This window comes from Cornus florida, unplaced genomic scaffold, assembly GCF_030987335.1.
Source record: "Cornus florida cultivar Cherokee Brave unplaced genomic scaffold, ASM3098733v1 CherokeeBrave_3.0.0_Hap2_Chr11, whole genome shotgun sequence".
NCBI classification, from domain to species: domain Eukaryota; kingdom Viridiplantae; phylum Streptophyta; class Magnoliopsida; order Cornales; family Cornaceae; genus Cornus; species Cornus florida.
Genome location: NW_026775581.1, coordinates 99,219,181 through 99,236,005, shown reverse-complemented (window position 1 = coordinate 99,236,005; position 16,825 = coordinate 99,219,181). Strand labels below are relative to the sequence as shown.

The window sequence follows — 16,825 nt, the reverse complement described above, 5'->3', positions numbered from 1 at the left end:
TAGAATAGTATTCTATCTTTGGGAAAATCAATTTTCATTTTCTATAATGCTTTCGATATCCTTTGTAACCTTTAGATGACTTCCTATGAGTGTTATTTTGGCGTGAAGGGGCTATAGGAGGGAGACCATACTGTTCACAGAAAGTTCCCATTTCATAATTAGCTCTTTTCCTATCATTCTGTAACTAGTTACTGATTTTCATGTCGATACACATTCTTAACCCTTCTTTTTGGATTAGGCTAATGATGTTACCATATGTAAGGTTATCATAGTCAATGACACCTGTGGTTTTACTAAGGGTTTATTTAATCTTATGGGCGAATAGATTGGGTAAATCATTAATGATTTTTTCTTTCCAAAAAGGTTTATTACCATAATCTCTGAGCATTACCCTAGATAAGAATACATCTTTGTACCATCAAAAATCACTCATGGTTGGACATGTGAGATTAGTGAGTTGATTATGTATTCTGGCAGTAATATTACTAGGGGTTCCTATAAAATGCTCGACTATAGTATAAACGAGGGTATTGACTCCATCATGAATACCACGACCTATTGTTTCATGGAAAATAAGGAGACCATTATTGTCTTTTTGGACTGCATTTTTAATTTTTTCACGGGATTCTTCAGTGAGATATTTTTCCCACCAGGATTTTAACATTCCTGTGAATCCGGAAGTAAGCAAATCAATGATATCCGATTGACTAAGGTCATGAGAAGCGACATAATTATTAGCCACCATAGATATATGATTTAACTTATTTAGAATTTCTTGTTCAGATAAACCGTCTACGTTCCATTCTTAGAGTTTACAAGAAGAAACAGAAAATTGATTTTGAATATTTCTTTCTTCATATTAAAGATCTGGAGGTGTTGGCCTAGGGTACCAATTTTTGGTCAGGCTAGTAGGGTTGACTCTTTTGTTAGAAATACGATTGAGTTTTGAATTTGAGAAAGCATTTTCAATGGCTTGAATTTCAGAGGCGTAGGTAGAATCTGAAGAGGATGACTGTTCTAAATCAGTGTTGGTATGGATAACAGTGACTATTTTTTCATCTTTGACTTTGGACTTACCTTTCTCAAGTGTCTTGAGAATAGTTTCGATTTGGAGAACAACATAAGAGTCGGGCATAGTTGTCGGAAGGCCTTTTCGTTAAGTAGGCATTGCTATTAATGGTTTTTCAATGATAGGAGTAGAAGTTGGTCTGGGAATAACTGGTTGAGTAAGTGTGACTTCTATTTTATCTAATTGTGTGCCAATAGTATGTAGATATTGATTAGTGAAATTATTTTGTTCAATTACTTTGCGAATATCTGGGTCAGAATTGGTACTGACTTTAAGAGAAGATGCAGTGACTTCTGTTCCCATGTGGTCTAGAATAACAGATTCAAGGGGAGGGTGAGAAGAGGAAATAGTTGTTTTATCTGGCTTATTCTAATTAATCTTGGTTAATACATTAACCTTCTTATAGTAATTTTCAAGGTAGTCAAAGAAATTAATCTCTATCCGATGGTCATTCATGAATTTTTTCCATTTATGGAGTATTTTATCTTGTTCTTTATCAGTGTATTGTTTATAATAAGCTCTTCTTTTTTCTTTGTTGGTTTTTGATTTGAACTCTGTGTGTAAGTTGGTAAGGTTGTAAGAAAAGAGTTTACTAATAGTTGTCAATTGTGGGTTAATGTTTCCCTCAAAATCTGTGGGGGTGGGAGAACGTGGAGGAGATTCAGGTGGTTCCTTATTATCTTGAGTATAACAAGGACAATTAACCTGTTCCTCTATTTTTAGACCTTTGAGTTTGATATCTTTTATCTTTGGTTCAAAATTAGAGTTTTTACTATGGAGAGGAGGAATTTCAGCTTCTTTTCCTAATAGACTACTATCAGATCTATTGTAGGAAGTAGAAGGTCTAGATCTAGTCAGAAGACGCTGTTCATCAAAGCTTATTCTAACCGTACCATCTAGATATTCCTGTACTCTCTTAAGATTACTAATATCATTGTCAATATTTGCAGGGTGATTCTCATTTTGAAGAATCCATTCGTTAGGTAATGAAATTTCTTTCCAGGCAATTGTTTTCTTTATTTGTATGTTGGCATTGGGTGTACTACTCTGGATTAACAAAGTATGACCTTTCATATCCTTTTGAACTACTTTAACATTGAGATTTGTTTTTATGGTTTTATTATAGATTCTGTAAATTAAACCTAATGGTTAAGATCCAGAAAGCATAGGGTAACCTAATGTCTTAATATTGAGAGTAAGAGCTTTTAATAGGTGGGGATCACTGACACTAAGGGTAAAATCTGGGTAACAATTAAAATGAACTGAATCATTACAAAGACTTGTTTCTACTACTCTTAAGAGGTTGAGGTCATAATCAATGAACCTAACATCTCTAAGGGCTAATAAAACAGAGGCATTAATTCTTTTGGTTGTGAATGGTTTAACTGCGACCTGCACAAGACCTATATGGATGAAATTATATCCTCGGTCTCTATGTCTTTGGATGGCTTTAGCTGTGAGCAACTGGCATTTCTCATGTTCTTTGGACAAAGAATATATTTGTTCTACTGTTTTTACTGTATAATTAGAAATGAAAGTTGACTTGAGAAAACTAGTTTCATAAACTTCTCTAGTTGAGACCGTTGGGATATTCCAATCTCTAAAGTCAAGGTTACTATCTTCTATTCGGTATTCTTCTTCATTAACTATGTCTGGAATTGGAGGGGGAATAGAAGTCGAACCGGATCGAGAACTCACCGATGAGGTGGATCTAAATAACCTATTCATGATTACTAGGCTATTCTTGCTGAGTAACTTGACTAAAATAGACTATTTTCATGACTCTGTTAAGCTGTTATCTATATATTTAATATATATATATATATATATATGCAACAATTCCAAAAACAATACCTATAAAAATTCTCAATTGGGTAAATCACAATGTCTCCAAATTAAAATTAAACAATCAATCTCTGATAATTAAAAATCATGAAATAAATATAAATTCAATTCTTAAATATCCGAGTTGTCACATATTTACATCCCAAAATATGCTTTTACAAAAGAATGGCTCTAAGATACAAAAGATAACAAAAATGATCTTCTAGCAACCCTCAAACTTGCGGTGGATTGTCATATGCCACTTCTTTCCCATGATCTGAAAAATGTTAAATATAAATGGGTGAGCAAATTGCTTAGTCAGGTGGTGCCTAAGACACACATCTTGTAACCCCGTGAATCCAAATAATGAATAGGGGTGGGAATAGGGGTCATACTATGCCGGGAAGGAATACAACATCAATTCCAAATTCAAAGTAAAGAATGCTGTGCCATGAAATGCAATGCCAAGTATGTCGCTCTCCATTTTCAAAATCCAAATCCATCATTTTTTAAACTGTTAATATAACCCGTCCTTTAGTGACCCCGCAGCGACACGAGAGAAGGATTGGCTACTGTCCCTGACCTTTGGTACCCCCGCGGCGTTATTTGGGGCCAGCTAGCTCAACCACGCTAGAGTAATTTCTCTAATTCCCTCTAAGCTATATTAACACCACGGCCCTTTGATGACTCCGCGATGACCGGGTTTTCATAAAAATACTTTAATCAAAGCTTCTTCCCAAAATTCCCCCTTTTCATTTCAAACAAATCATTCCCATTTTCCTCCCAATGCTCATGCATGGGTGTGTTATGCCATACATATGTATTAATCATTCTTGAACAATTTCAACTTAAACTGCACAAGAAAATTTCACATGCTCTCACATAACATTTCTAACAAGTTAACAACCTAATGAGCATAGAAAATTAACACTTAAACATGTTTTCTATCCAAAGAAAGTAATACACATAATTACATACTTCATATACACATTTAAGCCATTTTAAAACAAATTAACACAATCTAGCGTATCAAATAACAAGTAACAAGAATATAACTCACATAAGCACAAGAATGCATGGATTAGAAACCCCTACCTCAAGGAGGATGAAAAACTCTCAAAATGGGTCTCAAAACTGGAATCCTTAGAGTGCACTAAAACTGAAATTGCTTATATGGAAGTGAAGATCTCACCATGCTCTTCGAATTGCCGCAAACGGCTTCTAAAAATTCCAAGTAATAAAGGAGAAATCAAGACTTGAATTTTGTTTGAGAAAATAAAAAAAAAATTGCAAAGAAAAGGGTGAGAGAGAGCTAGCCGGGGAGAGAGAGAGAGTGAGAGACCAAGTGTGGTCTCTAGGCAACCAAGTATGTGAGTGGTGGGTCCCACCTCCAACATTTTCAAACATTGACTTTTCCACATGCAACAATTATACACATACCATATAAAACACATGATGCACATAAAATAAAATATATGATATGCAAATGGACCCGACTAAAATTCCTGTACTTGACAACAATATCGGTAGCCGGTCCCACATGAGTACGTCCGGTTCAAAAAATGAAAAAATACAAAAATGACCAACCTTGCATTTCCAAGAGCCCTGAATTCAATGGAATGCTCCAAACAACTCACCGACACACCCGGCACACCTCACGGTGTCCGGTACGCAAAATGTGAAAAGACGAAAATGACTTTGCATCAACAAAATTCTCGAAAAAATAAAAGATGGCGAAAAATAAAAACATTGCAGTGTTAGAAGAGTTGTTGAAGGCAGCAAAATCCACTATCTAAATATATAGTCACGTGTATGGTGAAATTTAGTTGGATCGGATAGTTGGATGTTTAATTTGAATGAAAAAAATGCATGATTTTTCTTTGAAGTTAAATTAGCCACCTTGATCTCTCTCTCAAGCTGATCCATTAGCCCCCCAAGTCAATTCGCCTTCATTCTACCACATCCCCTTTTTTTTTTTTTTTTTTTATCTTTTTTCTTTTCTGCTTGCTGGTTGAAGTGTAACAGACAATGATATATATATATATATATATATATATATATATATTGTCATAAACAATTGAGGCCACATTAAACTAATCTTAATTGTCTGTCCAAAATGTTCTCAAAATATTGAATTCCTAATAGCAATCTAAGAGGATGAGCTGTCTCCCTACGTGGAATAGTTCTTGACTAGCTTGTAAGTGGTAACTTTGTTTATTCAGGGCGGGTGAAAAACTTAGTTTATTCAGGGCAAGTTTATTCAGGGCAGGTGAAAAAACAAATATTATATTGAATTTTATTAACGAAGTTATCGTGGTATAACAAATGAGATTGCAGTTCCAAATGTCTAAAACCAATTTTTTCTAATAAAATTTAAAGTTGACCGTTAGCTTCTATAGTCTATTATTAGAAATAAAGAAATTCACAATGCAATAATTGAAACGACAAATTTGTAGGATTATTTTAAGCTCACACCTGACAAATTACTAATATTTTAGGAATATTTTCAATTCCTAAAACAAGTATAAGAGAATGGCCTGCTTCCCTACATGAAATCTAACTCCCTAATACTGTAATTTATATCCTTCACTTGATAATGGAATCCCCCAACCCTTTCGAGAGTTGTCATCTCTCAGAAACCAGTACTGGTATCAATGAAAAAGCTCAGCAAATGTACACAGAGATCATCCCTTCCCTTCCTGAAGATCATGACTGGTCTCACCTCGATCCTTTTCGTTTCTACCAGTATCAAAGTTTTTGGTACCCTGGTTACTTCTTGAAAGGAGTCATAGTAGCCCAAAAACACTTCAAAGCTCAACCTGCTGACATTATTGTAGCCAGCACTCCAAAATCTGGCACCACATGGCTTAAGGCCTTGACTTATGCCATTGTCACTAGATCTCAATATGGTTCTCAGGAGGTGAACCCTTTACTCGTCACCTTGCCCCATGATTGTGTTCCATTTTTGGAGCTAGACATTCTCCAAAACCCAACTGATCATCACGATGATCCAAAACTTCCCCTCCGGGCTACACATATTCCCTACACTAGTTTACCCGCGTCCATCACAAGTGCAGGCTGCAAAATTGTTTACATATATAGGGATCCTAAGGATGTATTCGTTTCTTTCTGGTGCTTCTTAGCCGAGGGGAAGGACACGGAGATTTCTCTTGAAGAAACGTTTGACCAGTTTTGTAAAGGAGTGTCTGGCTTTGGCCCTTATTGGGACCATGTTCTGGGATACTGGAAAGCAAGTTTGGAAATGCCTGAGAGGGTACTATTCTTGAAATATGAAGAAATGAAGAAAGAGACCTTATTTCATGTCAAACAATTGGCCCAGTTCATGGGGTATCCTTTCTCCTCAGAGGAAGAGAGTCAAGGTGCGGTAAAGAAAATCATAGACTTGTGTAGCTTCGAAAATTTGAGTAATTTGGAGGTGAATAAGACTGGGAAGCACAATGAACACACCCCGTTCGCTATTGAAAACAAAGCATTCTTCAGGAAAGGAAAGGTTGGGGATTGGAAGAATCATCTGACTGCTGAGATGATACATCGCATTGATCAGATCACGGCACAAAAGTTACATGGTACTGGATTGACATATATCGCTCATCAGTCTTGAGTCCTTGGAGGACTAGCTTACGAGCTAGCATAAGAAGACTCGGACTGCGCCTCAACTCCAAACACCAAGTCAGCCTTGTGTCTTGTCCCATAATTTATAGGCACATATATATATATATATATATATATGTCAATATTTAGATCTGTGTGTTTGTGTTCTTTATACATGATTGCTTGTGTGATTTCCTTATCCAATGCAGTGCAATAGCCCATTGCTACGTTGGTGAATAAGAATTCTGAGTGCATTTTCAGTTAATGCATTTTGAATTAATGCTTGATCAAATAGATTGGGATAGCACTCTGTTTGCTCCCTTCTCTTTGTATTTTTCTTTGTGAGATATCCCCTACTGTACGTGGTTGTAAGCTGCTAGGCAGCCTTATTGTAACTACCTTTTTCCTGTCAAAATTTGTATACTTCAAAATTCTTTTGTTATTTTTTATTTTTATTTTATTTATTTATTTATTTATTTTTTTCCTTTGGGATAATTACACTTACCTCCCCTGAAGTTTGGCATAATTACAGGTGGTACCCCATACGTTTCAAAAATTACACCGTCCTCCCTCAAGGTTAAGTCCGACGTAACAATTTCCCCCGTCCAATGCCGGTCAATGCATTTTTTGTTGGCATAATTCAATTTTGAACATAAAATACCATTTTTGCCCTTACTAAAATTACAAATATATTTTTATTCTTACCTTTGAATTCATAATTACCTATATATCCTCACAATCACTTTTTTTATTTTTATTTTTATTTTTATTTTTTTCCAGAATTACAACTTTTCATACAATGTATACATTACTCCCTCTCTCTCTATATATCTATCTATTTTCCTCTGCAATCTATATATAGACAAATATATAAATACCATATATATATGTGTGTGTGTGTGTGTGTGTGCAGCAAGTCACCAGCCATCTGTTGATTTGCGGTCTGTTAGGGTGTGTTTGGTAGGGTTGATTTGGAGGGATAGGGAGAGAAAAGAAAAGAGGTGATAGTGTGAAAGTGTGTTTGGGTAGTTTAAGTAGAGAGCAAAGAGAGGATAGGGAGAGATAGGGAGGGATAGCTATCCCTCCCTATCCCTTATATACTTTCTCTCCTAAATTGAGAAGATAGGGAGAGATAGGGAGGGATAGTAAGTTGTACATTTTTAATATCCAAAATACCCTTCACAAATCCACATACAAAAATGTAATTCCATTTATATCCCAATTATGTAATTCCATTTATGTCCCAATTGTAGAATAGTCTTGATCTCTGTGAAGCATTTTGTACACACTAATTTGTTAACTTGAGCTATGCATTCAAGTCAATTCAAAGCTCTTATTTATTTTGTTTTTTGTTGTTTGTGGACAGGCCTCATAAAAAAAAAAAAAAAAAAAAAAAACTGATTATCACTTCACCGTAGGAATGTAAAATTTGGATAGAGACATTTAACCCATGCAGATGCGTAAGACATTTAACTCTACTTTCAATTTAAAAATAAAAAAGAAAAAAGAAAAAGGTGTAAGGTGATGACTATTATAAAGGGTAAGACAATAATTTGGTCACTATTCTTTCTTTTCTTTTCTCTCCTCTATCTTATCCAAACAAGAATAATTATCTTTTTTTTTTTTTTTTTTTTTTTTTTTTTTTCATTCCTTTATCTTATCCAAACAAAAATAATTATCTTTTCTTTTCTTTTCTCCCCTATCTATCCAAACATGAATAGAAATTATTACTATCATTTCTTTTCTCTCCTAACTAATATTATCATTTCTTTTCTTTTCTTCCCTATTTATCCAAACACACCCTTACGGCTGCTTCTTTTTCCTCCATGCCTTCTTGGTTGAGTTCTTACTGATCTAATCTCTGACCCACTTCTTTTTTAGTCGGCAACAAGAAATTGCAGATCTTGTATTCGCCGATCGACAAGAACTCAGCGACGGCAACGAAGATGATGGTTGTCGTGGAGGTCCTCATCGCCGCATCAACAACCATCATGGATGGTACTCCATCCTTTAGGTCGACCGCCGCTTCGACGAGGTCGATCTCACCAATAGGCAGTACCGCCTGCTCGCACTTATCCTCCACCTTTACAAGAACAAGTTCGCCTTCGCCAACTCCGCCTTCAAGCTCGTTGCCGACTCATGGGTTGTCCTCTTCGATCCGGCGATAAAATTACTTTATGAACTAGAAAGAGAGAGAGTGGGGGCTCAGATTTTGGATCCAGACCATTCCTAATGCCGGAAGACTTGCAAGCCTCCGTTACCTGCCGGAGATGTCGCTGCTTTGTTCCATGGCATCATCGGAGGTAAGTAATTGTGTTATGGCGGTGGTGGTGGCTATGGCCATCGTGGTAGCAGTGAAGATGGTGGTTTTGTTGTGGCGGCGGTGCAGATGTTGGCTTTGTTGTGGCGGCGGTGAAGACGCTATGTTTTGCAAATCTAGGGCTCAAGAAGGTCAAACTTCAGAGAGAGAGAGAGAAAAAAAAGAAAAGAAATCTCAATTTTAGGGAAAAAAATTTATTAGGGTAAAAGAGTAATTTGATAATTAATTATTATTATTAAGGGTATATTAGTATCTTGACAAAAAATTCTAACATAACTCACCGGCGATGACATTGAAGGGAGGTCAGTGTAATTTTTGAAACGTAAGGGGTACAGCCTGTAATTACGTCTAACCTCAAAGGAGGTAAGTGTAATTATCCCTTTTTCTTTTAATTTGTTAGTTTGAGTTTGATTTGAATTTTTCTTAATTTACGTTTCTTTCCTAAATATTCATCAATGCCAGAGTCATCGGGTCAATTTAAAATTTGATAACAATGCTCAAAACTCTCATCACATAAAGCCAGAGTGAAAATGAGAACGAATTCGAAACCTCATTACTTTGTTGGTGAATAAGAATTCTCAATGCATTTTCAATTAATGCATTCTGAATTAATGTTTGTGTTCTTTTTATATTTGATCAATGCCTGAGTCATAGCCACATCTGGCCCGAGTTACCTGGGAAGGATTTTGTAACAGTGCTATTGTGCTTTATCTTTGATCGAGTCCATTTCTTAAAGTTTATTTTCATCTGCCAATATGATCATATGTATTTAAATTTTGAAGTATTTCAAATATAACAAAAAAAAAAAAAAATTGATCATATTTGTATTTTCATCAAGAAGCTAATCAGGAAAGCTAGCCCTATACAGGTTCTGCATTCTCAGATCGTTAGTCCTGTAGAAAAACCATAAAATATGGCAATAAAGGAGCTAAATTGCAATATGACAGTTCCTAATTATAGAGGATGTGTGAACCTCTCTCGCTCTCTCTCTCACTCTCTGTGTGTGTGTGTGTGTATATATATATAGGCCTGTTCAACTATTCTTGGAAATCAAGTCTGATAAATTTGTGCATCCAATTTAGTGATGATATAAATAGATATATCTTGATTGTGTGTTCTCGTGTTAATGAATTGATTATAGAAGATTTAATTGTAGGAACTCGTATTCTCTCTAAATACATCGAATAATTGTTACCAATGAAATTTATTTAATTGATACACCGAACCTCTTCAGTAAAAGAAAGGATTTTAATTTCAGTTCCACACGATCGATACTTAGTGCCAAGAATTCAGGACGGATCTGTGAGGGCTCAGTTGGAGCATTTGCCCCCACTGAAATTTTTATTACTGTATTTTACACTACTGAATTTATACTTTCTTGCATTTATATTCATAAAATTTTGAAATTACCCCACAGAAATTATGAAAAACTCCTCTATATAAATTTGCCTCCGCATATGAATTTCTAGATTCGTCCCTAATTAGAACCTTTAGACTTGTTAGACCTACCTATTCCAGCCTTAAGATTTCATAGGTTTGTGTTATACAACTAGGCTGATAATAATGTTTTTTTTTTTCTAATTTTTAATCCTGACAAATTAGGGAGAAGGAGACACAAGCACACCCGCTAGGAAGATGTACACTCTACCAACGTAAAGTTATTCAAATAAAGTTGCCAAGCTGGAAGCCACTAGCTGGGTCTGAGGCTACCAGAAATTGGCCAGGTCTGGTCCTGACCAACCAGGCACTTGTGGTTCTTACCATGTCAATCTTCACTTCACAGATTCAAATAAAATGAGAAAGCTTTGAACGTTTACAAAGAAACAGTTTCGCCTGTAAAAGAGAAATAAGGGTGTAAACAGAAACTATTAAACAACTTTTAATTCATAAAGTTAAAGTTAAAGTTAATAATTGTTATGTTTAGTTAATAAATAATGAATTTCGTCCATCTGGTGCTATTGTAGTGCATGTACTATAATTTTACTTTAGACCAAGAAGAACGCATTTTTGACACCCAACGATGAAATTTGGCCAACAAAAAAAAAAAAAAATACAAAGAAAAAAACAGACCAGTATAGCTCATGAAAATTGTGTCGGTCTTTATTAATGACTTGTTTTGGGTCAAAATTGTGACGAAAAAAATGTACTGTGTAGTTTGACTTTTTGATTGTGTCTCCATGATCATCCAAAACCTGTTCTACATATATTTATAAAAAAATGATAGAACATTTGAAAAATATTTTCGAAATAATTATCGGATCGTGGTGAATTGAGCACGTCAGACTTTTAAGAAAAATAAAATTTTATCTTTGAACACTCCATCTTTTAGATGTAAATTAAGACTCCATCTTTCAGAAAAACTTCTAAATAATTTGAAAATTTTGTGAGTCTACTACTTTCACTTTCTCTAAACTTTGTAGGCTTGTGATTCTATCTGATAGATCTTAAAGATTTATACAAAATATTATCAAAACTATATAATAAAATAAAAAAAAACCCCAACTTCTTCGATTCTACCATCACCATGTCGGTTTCATGTTTTGCCCTAATTCTTGCTTTCAAAATTTGTAAAAGAGAGTACCGATTGAATAGCTATTGGAAAAGAAAACTCGTTACAAAGTCTAGATGGAGTGTGAATCCCGGATTGATGTTGTTGTGAGAACACATTCTTATTTAACTTTTTTAATTTGTGAGAACTTATATATATATATGTCAGATTTGTGTATTTAACCACAATATCTTCACACTATTACCTTTCTTTATCCACTATTACTGAACAAGCTTTTATTTTTTTTATTTTTTCCTTTAGTTTACACGAAAAATTATAGAGGTTTATTTTCTAAATTTTACCTTTTAAATAGTTTGACGTGGTCTCAATAACTATTTTAAGAATAAGATTAGGTTGTTCTCCCATTACTCTTTTTTATAACTAGGAAATGTTATTGATGTTGATGTTGATGCTGATGCTGTGTAATTTGGGAAGAAAAAAAGGTTCCAGCATACCAAATTTACATGATTTAAAAGAAGGAAATAGTCAACATTGCCATCATCATCTATTTTCAAAATAACAGAATCAGGAAGGGCACCATCACCAATATTTCACACGTTTTTCTCGTATTGTTTGTAACTCTTACATAATGGAAAGGAAAATTCAGTTTTTTACTATTCCAAAAAAAAAAAAAAATTAACTAAATCATCAAAAGTAAGAAAATAATTTCTCGAGCTAGTTATGAGATAAGAGAAATTTTCTCAATAATAATAATTCACAGTCAAAGTAACTCTTTATTGTTTTTCCAAAATTGATAAATTCTATTAATTGCTATGAGAAAGAGAGGATTCAACAAATCAGTGGATAAGATTTTTCAACTACAATGTGAAAATAGGAACGGAGTAAGTCATTTTACACATGCTATCTCGGGTCATCTAACCATACTCCTATATCCATCTAACAAATAATCTTTTTTCATGCTACAGTTTTAATTATTCAACACTTATAGTTTTCATCTTTCCTTCTTAAGAGCTTCCCATATGCAACAGTGCTATTGTGCTTTATCTTTGATCGAGTCCATTTCACAGCTTTTTTCCTGTTCTGCTTTTTATAAGAAATCAATTTGGAGCCACATTCAAATCCGCCTTCTTAATTCCTCCTCCTATAAACATACTGGAAACTGCAAGCATAGAATGGTCCTTCATTTTCAGTGATATAGCTTGGACCAGGTTGTAGTTATGCAATAATGTTGTGAGTGAGAATATTTTGTTTCCAGTGTAATACTAGTCCAACAGTAGGAGAAAAAAAAAAAAAAAAAAAAACAACATTCATTAGTGCTTAGTAAGGATCATTAGGTGTGCATTTAAATATGTTTCTTGCCTTTTTTCCTTGTGCTTCAGATTTCTAGTACTTCCCTGAAGACGAGGAAAGTTGTGGTTGAGCTCTGCAATATTGTTGCTACGCGTGGGGCCCGGCTCGCGGCTGCTGGGATCTTGGGCATCCTGAAGAAAATGGGAAGAGATACTCCGAGGGAAGGGGAGATACAGAAGACAGTGATAGCCATGGATGGTGGTTTGTATGAGCACTATACTGAATTCAGTAAGTGCATGGAGAATACTGTAAACGAGTTGGTTGGAGAGGAAGTGTCAAAAAGCATTGATATCATTCACTCCAATGATGGCTCCGGCATCGGAGCTGCTCTTCTGGCTGCATCACATTCCCAGTACCTTGAAGTCGTGGATTCTTGAGAATGGTCAGAGCCAATGAAATTTTGCTAAATAAAATCTCTTATTCTGCTTTCTTTCGCATTTTTCTTTTCCCATTTCATTGTTTAGGATATTGTTGAGTACGTGAATCCTTATATATATATGTTCGTTAGGGGATTAATTTGTAAACCTAGGACCTGGAACCGGCCTTGCTCTTCCGTTTCAGCCTGCCATTCTGTTTCGTATATTTCGGGATAAATGCCAGGGGGAATTTGAGTTTCTCACCAGGTACTTATCCTGTGTGGACTAATATTTGCAATTTTGTTCATTTCTAAATAAGTTTTTACGAACTCACGGTTGTGTGGTTTTAGCATGTCGTGAATCAGGAAACAATCTCTTTGCATGCGGAGATAAGACTACGCATGTCTAAACCTCCCTAGACCTTGCAGTAGCAAGAGTTTCTTGGTAGGCGTTCTTTTTCTATAAAACCTAGAACCCTCCAAAGATAATAACAAATATACTAAAAAGACTGAAACAATACCCTAAAGCTAAGCTAATGGGAGAGTGAGATTCAACTTTTCATTCTGTATCATTTTGATTTTATGCAAATTGACCATTCTTATGCTTGAATTTATGTTCTTAATGAACTTGATCGACCCAGACCACTCCAAAGTACCACCTTCAATCATATTGTACAATTGTAATAAAAACTAATTGAACGTGGACAAAAAGGGTCAAGATGAGTTAATTTTTTGCTTCAGGCATCAGTTGGTATGTAGTTTCTTAAAAGAATTAAAGGTTTTATGGGTGTTTTGCAGTCACATTTTCCCTTTATCTTATCACATCCACAGTTGGTATACAAATTTTATTTTTAACCTTTTTTTTTTATTATTTTTTTTTTATTTCCTTTATTTTTTAAAAGTAAAAAAAATATATATATTTTTAGTTGGCCGAGTATAACAAATGTAAAGCAAGATTTTAATTTTTGGGTAGTAGTCTTATCCAGTGTCGGGATCGAGGAATTCCCTTCAGCGGGGTGACTTTTGATAATAATATAATAAAATAATTTAAACTAAGATAAGTAATATAAAATTAAAATATTGATATCAAAATAATTTTTCATTATGGTTTAAAAATTGAGTTCATAAACTAAAATTATTTAAGAATTCACATTTAATGGATGAATAATGATATAGTATGGTTAACTTAGATAATTATAATCAAAAGATTAAATGATCAGCGGTATAATTTCTTCCTATTCAAAAAAAAATTAGAGTTTGAATTAACACATTTTATTTTAAAATATAAGTAAAATTTCTCCCTCTCTCAGTCTTTCTCTCCATGCGCGTGAGAGAAGAGTGGGGTGAAAAATATTTTAATTTATTCAGTAGTATTATTTTTAAAGAAAGAATGTACGACTCTTTTTGGATTTTGAGTAGGTAAAAGGTCTTTTCCAAAAATTTATTGGTATTCAGTTTGGGAATTTATATAGTAATTAACTAAAAAGTTTACAAGCAAAATAAAAAAAAAGAAAAAAAAGTCGGGAGGGTGTGGGCTCCACGCCACTGGTCTTATCACGCATCATTGCATTGGGCTGTGTCCCACAGCGCAATAATGGTGTCGAAACAATAATGGAGTCGATTGTTATCTCTTCGCCTTGAGTAGGATGGCCATTATTGTTCGTAAATCATATGGACGAGTATTCTACTAGGTAAATTTAAATTCGATTTACATTGTTAAGAATTTTTAACATTAACTTAATTTATTTATTAAACTAGTTAACGTGTTAATTTATATGATGACATGTTTAGAGTGTTAATTTAAATGAAATATTTAATATTTAATTAAATAGTATATATTAAATTTTTTTTATCACAATTAATTCAAATATTCAATAGTAAAAAGAAAAATCATAAGGTTTAGTTAAGGTTTATGTTAAAATGACGTAACTGTCCATAATAAATGGGTTTAAACAGGTAACAGATTACATAGGTTATATCATATTCACGATTATAACATGTTGAGTTAAACGGATCATTAACAGATTACTCGAATTGAACCTTTTGACTTTAAACCGACGGATCATTAATAGATTACTCGGATTGAACCCTTTAACTTTAAACCGACACGATTAAATAAATAAATTAATCGTATTAATTCATTTATGACCTAAACTCGTATAAAGTCAACCTAAACCCCTTTCATCGCATCAACCGTAAGCCCCTACAACTTAAGGTGGTGTGGTTCTAGTCTGGCGTGCTTTTAAATGTTTGAAGAGTTGTTGAAAGCAGCGAAATCACTACCTAAATATATAGTCAGGTGTATGGTGAAATTCAGTTGGATACTTGGATCGGATAGTTGGTGGTTTAATTTGAATGAAAAAAACATGATTTTTTGTTGAAGTTAAATTAGCCGCCTTGATCGTACCACATCATTTTTTTTCTTTTTTCTTTTCTCCTTGTGGTTGAAGTGTAACAAACACTGATCTATACATATATATATTGTCATAAACAATTGAGGCCACATTAAACTAATCTTAATTGTAGCAGGTGTGAGAACAAATAATATATTAAATTTTATTAATGAAGTTATTATGGTATTCCTCCGTTTCATTTTAGATGTTCATATTTAAAAATTGAAGTTTTTAAAAGGACATGCAATTAATGCATTATTCTCTTTTAAAATTACCAATTTATCCTTTTTAGTTTAGATATATATAGTTACCAAGTTTGATTTTTTTTTTTTTTTTTTTTCGTTTTTTGAAAATGTAAATGTCAATGACTGAAAGATAAGACTTATTTGCTTTGACTTTTCAAAGTAGACAACTAATTTGGAATATTTAACAATGAGATAGTGGAATACTAATATGGGACAGAGGAGTATAACAAATGATATTATAGTTCCACATATCTAAAAACAATTTTTTTCTAATAAAATTTAAAGTTGGGCATTTAGCTTCTATAGTCTATTTACAAATAAAGAAGATTCACAATCCAATAATTGAAACGACAAATTTGTACGTTTTATAAATATAGAAGAAAATATATCTAGAGTAAGAACTAAAGAGTAGAAGAGATATGTATACAACTACGGAGCTTTTGTATTACTACTGTATCTTGAGATATTATTTTCATCACAATACACACACACACACACACATAGGCAGTTTTTTCCCTATATTTCACTATTCTTTTCCTCCACTTCTTATTCACTTCCCATGCCCATACACATACAATCCATACATTTATATCTTCTGACATTAATAAGCCTATATAATTGGTGTAAAGAATTAAATATGTGGACCCCACATAAACTTTTACAACACTCTCCCTTGGGGTCCATCATACTACATTGAGAATATGCCTCGTTAAAACCTTGCTAAGAAAAGCCCAGTGGGATAAAAACTTAGCGAAGGAAAAAAAATACAATATTCTTATCTATCTGAAAATGGTATTGCATAGATTAAAACTGCCTCATTAAAACTTTGTCAGGAAAACCCAGTGGAAAAAACCATAGCAAAGGAAAAAAGAATACAGTTTGTTAATACATTTTCAATTTAGTTGCTTCCCTTCATTAAATATCATTGAGTCGACGCATTCTAATATTATGCACCTTGTAGGTGCACAATTTCTCTATATTAAAAGAAATAAAAAGAATACAACTCACTCAAAACAAGTAATTATAATACTTAGAGAAAAATGTATATTGCTCGATAATCTTATTGGAGGTCTAGACCTCTATTTATATGAAAGAAGGTGGTGGAATTACGGTAGGACTCGCCTTACTTGTCTTCCAATTCATTCCAT

The 16,825-nt window shown here is 33.8% G+C and overlaps 1 protein-coding gene across 1 annotated transcript; it reads left to right on the top strand.

The window, feature by feature from the left end:
• The first annotated feature begins 5,384 nt into the window (after window positions 1-5,384).
• LOC132284326 (flavonol sulfotransferase-like) lies at window positions 5,385-7,410 on the top strand. The gene has a single exon (XM_059786420.1). It carries the CDS (start codon window positions 5,490-5,492, stop codon window positions 6,513-6,515), a length of 1,026 nt encoding a protein of 341 aa, XP_059642403.1. The 5' UTR covers window positions 5,385-5,489; the 3' UTR covers window positions 6,516-7,410.
• The last annotated feature ends 9,415 nt before the right edge of the window (window positions 7,411-16,825 follow it).

Excerpts from the sequence above, each read along its gene's own strand:
- LOC132284326 (XM_059786420.1), top strand. The coding sequence starts at position 5,490 with ATGGAATCCCCCAACCCTTTCGAGAGTTGTCATCTCTCAGAAACCAGT.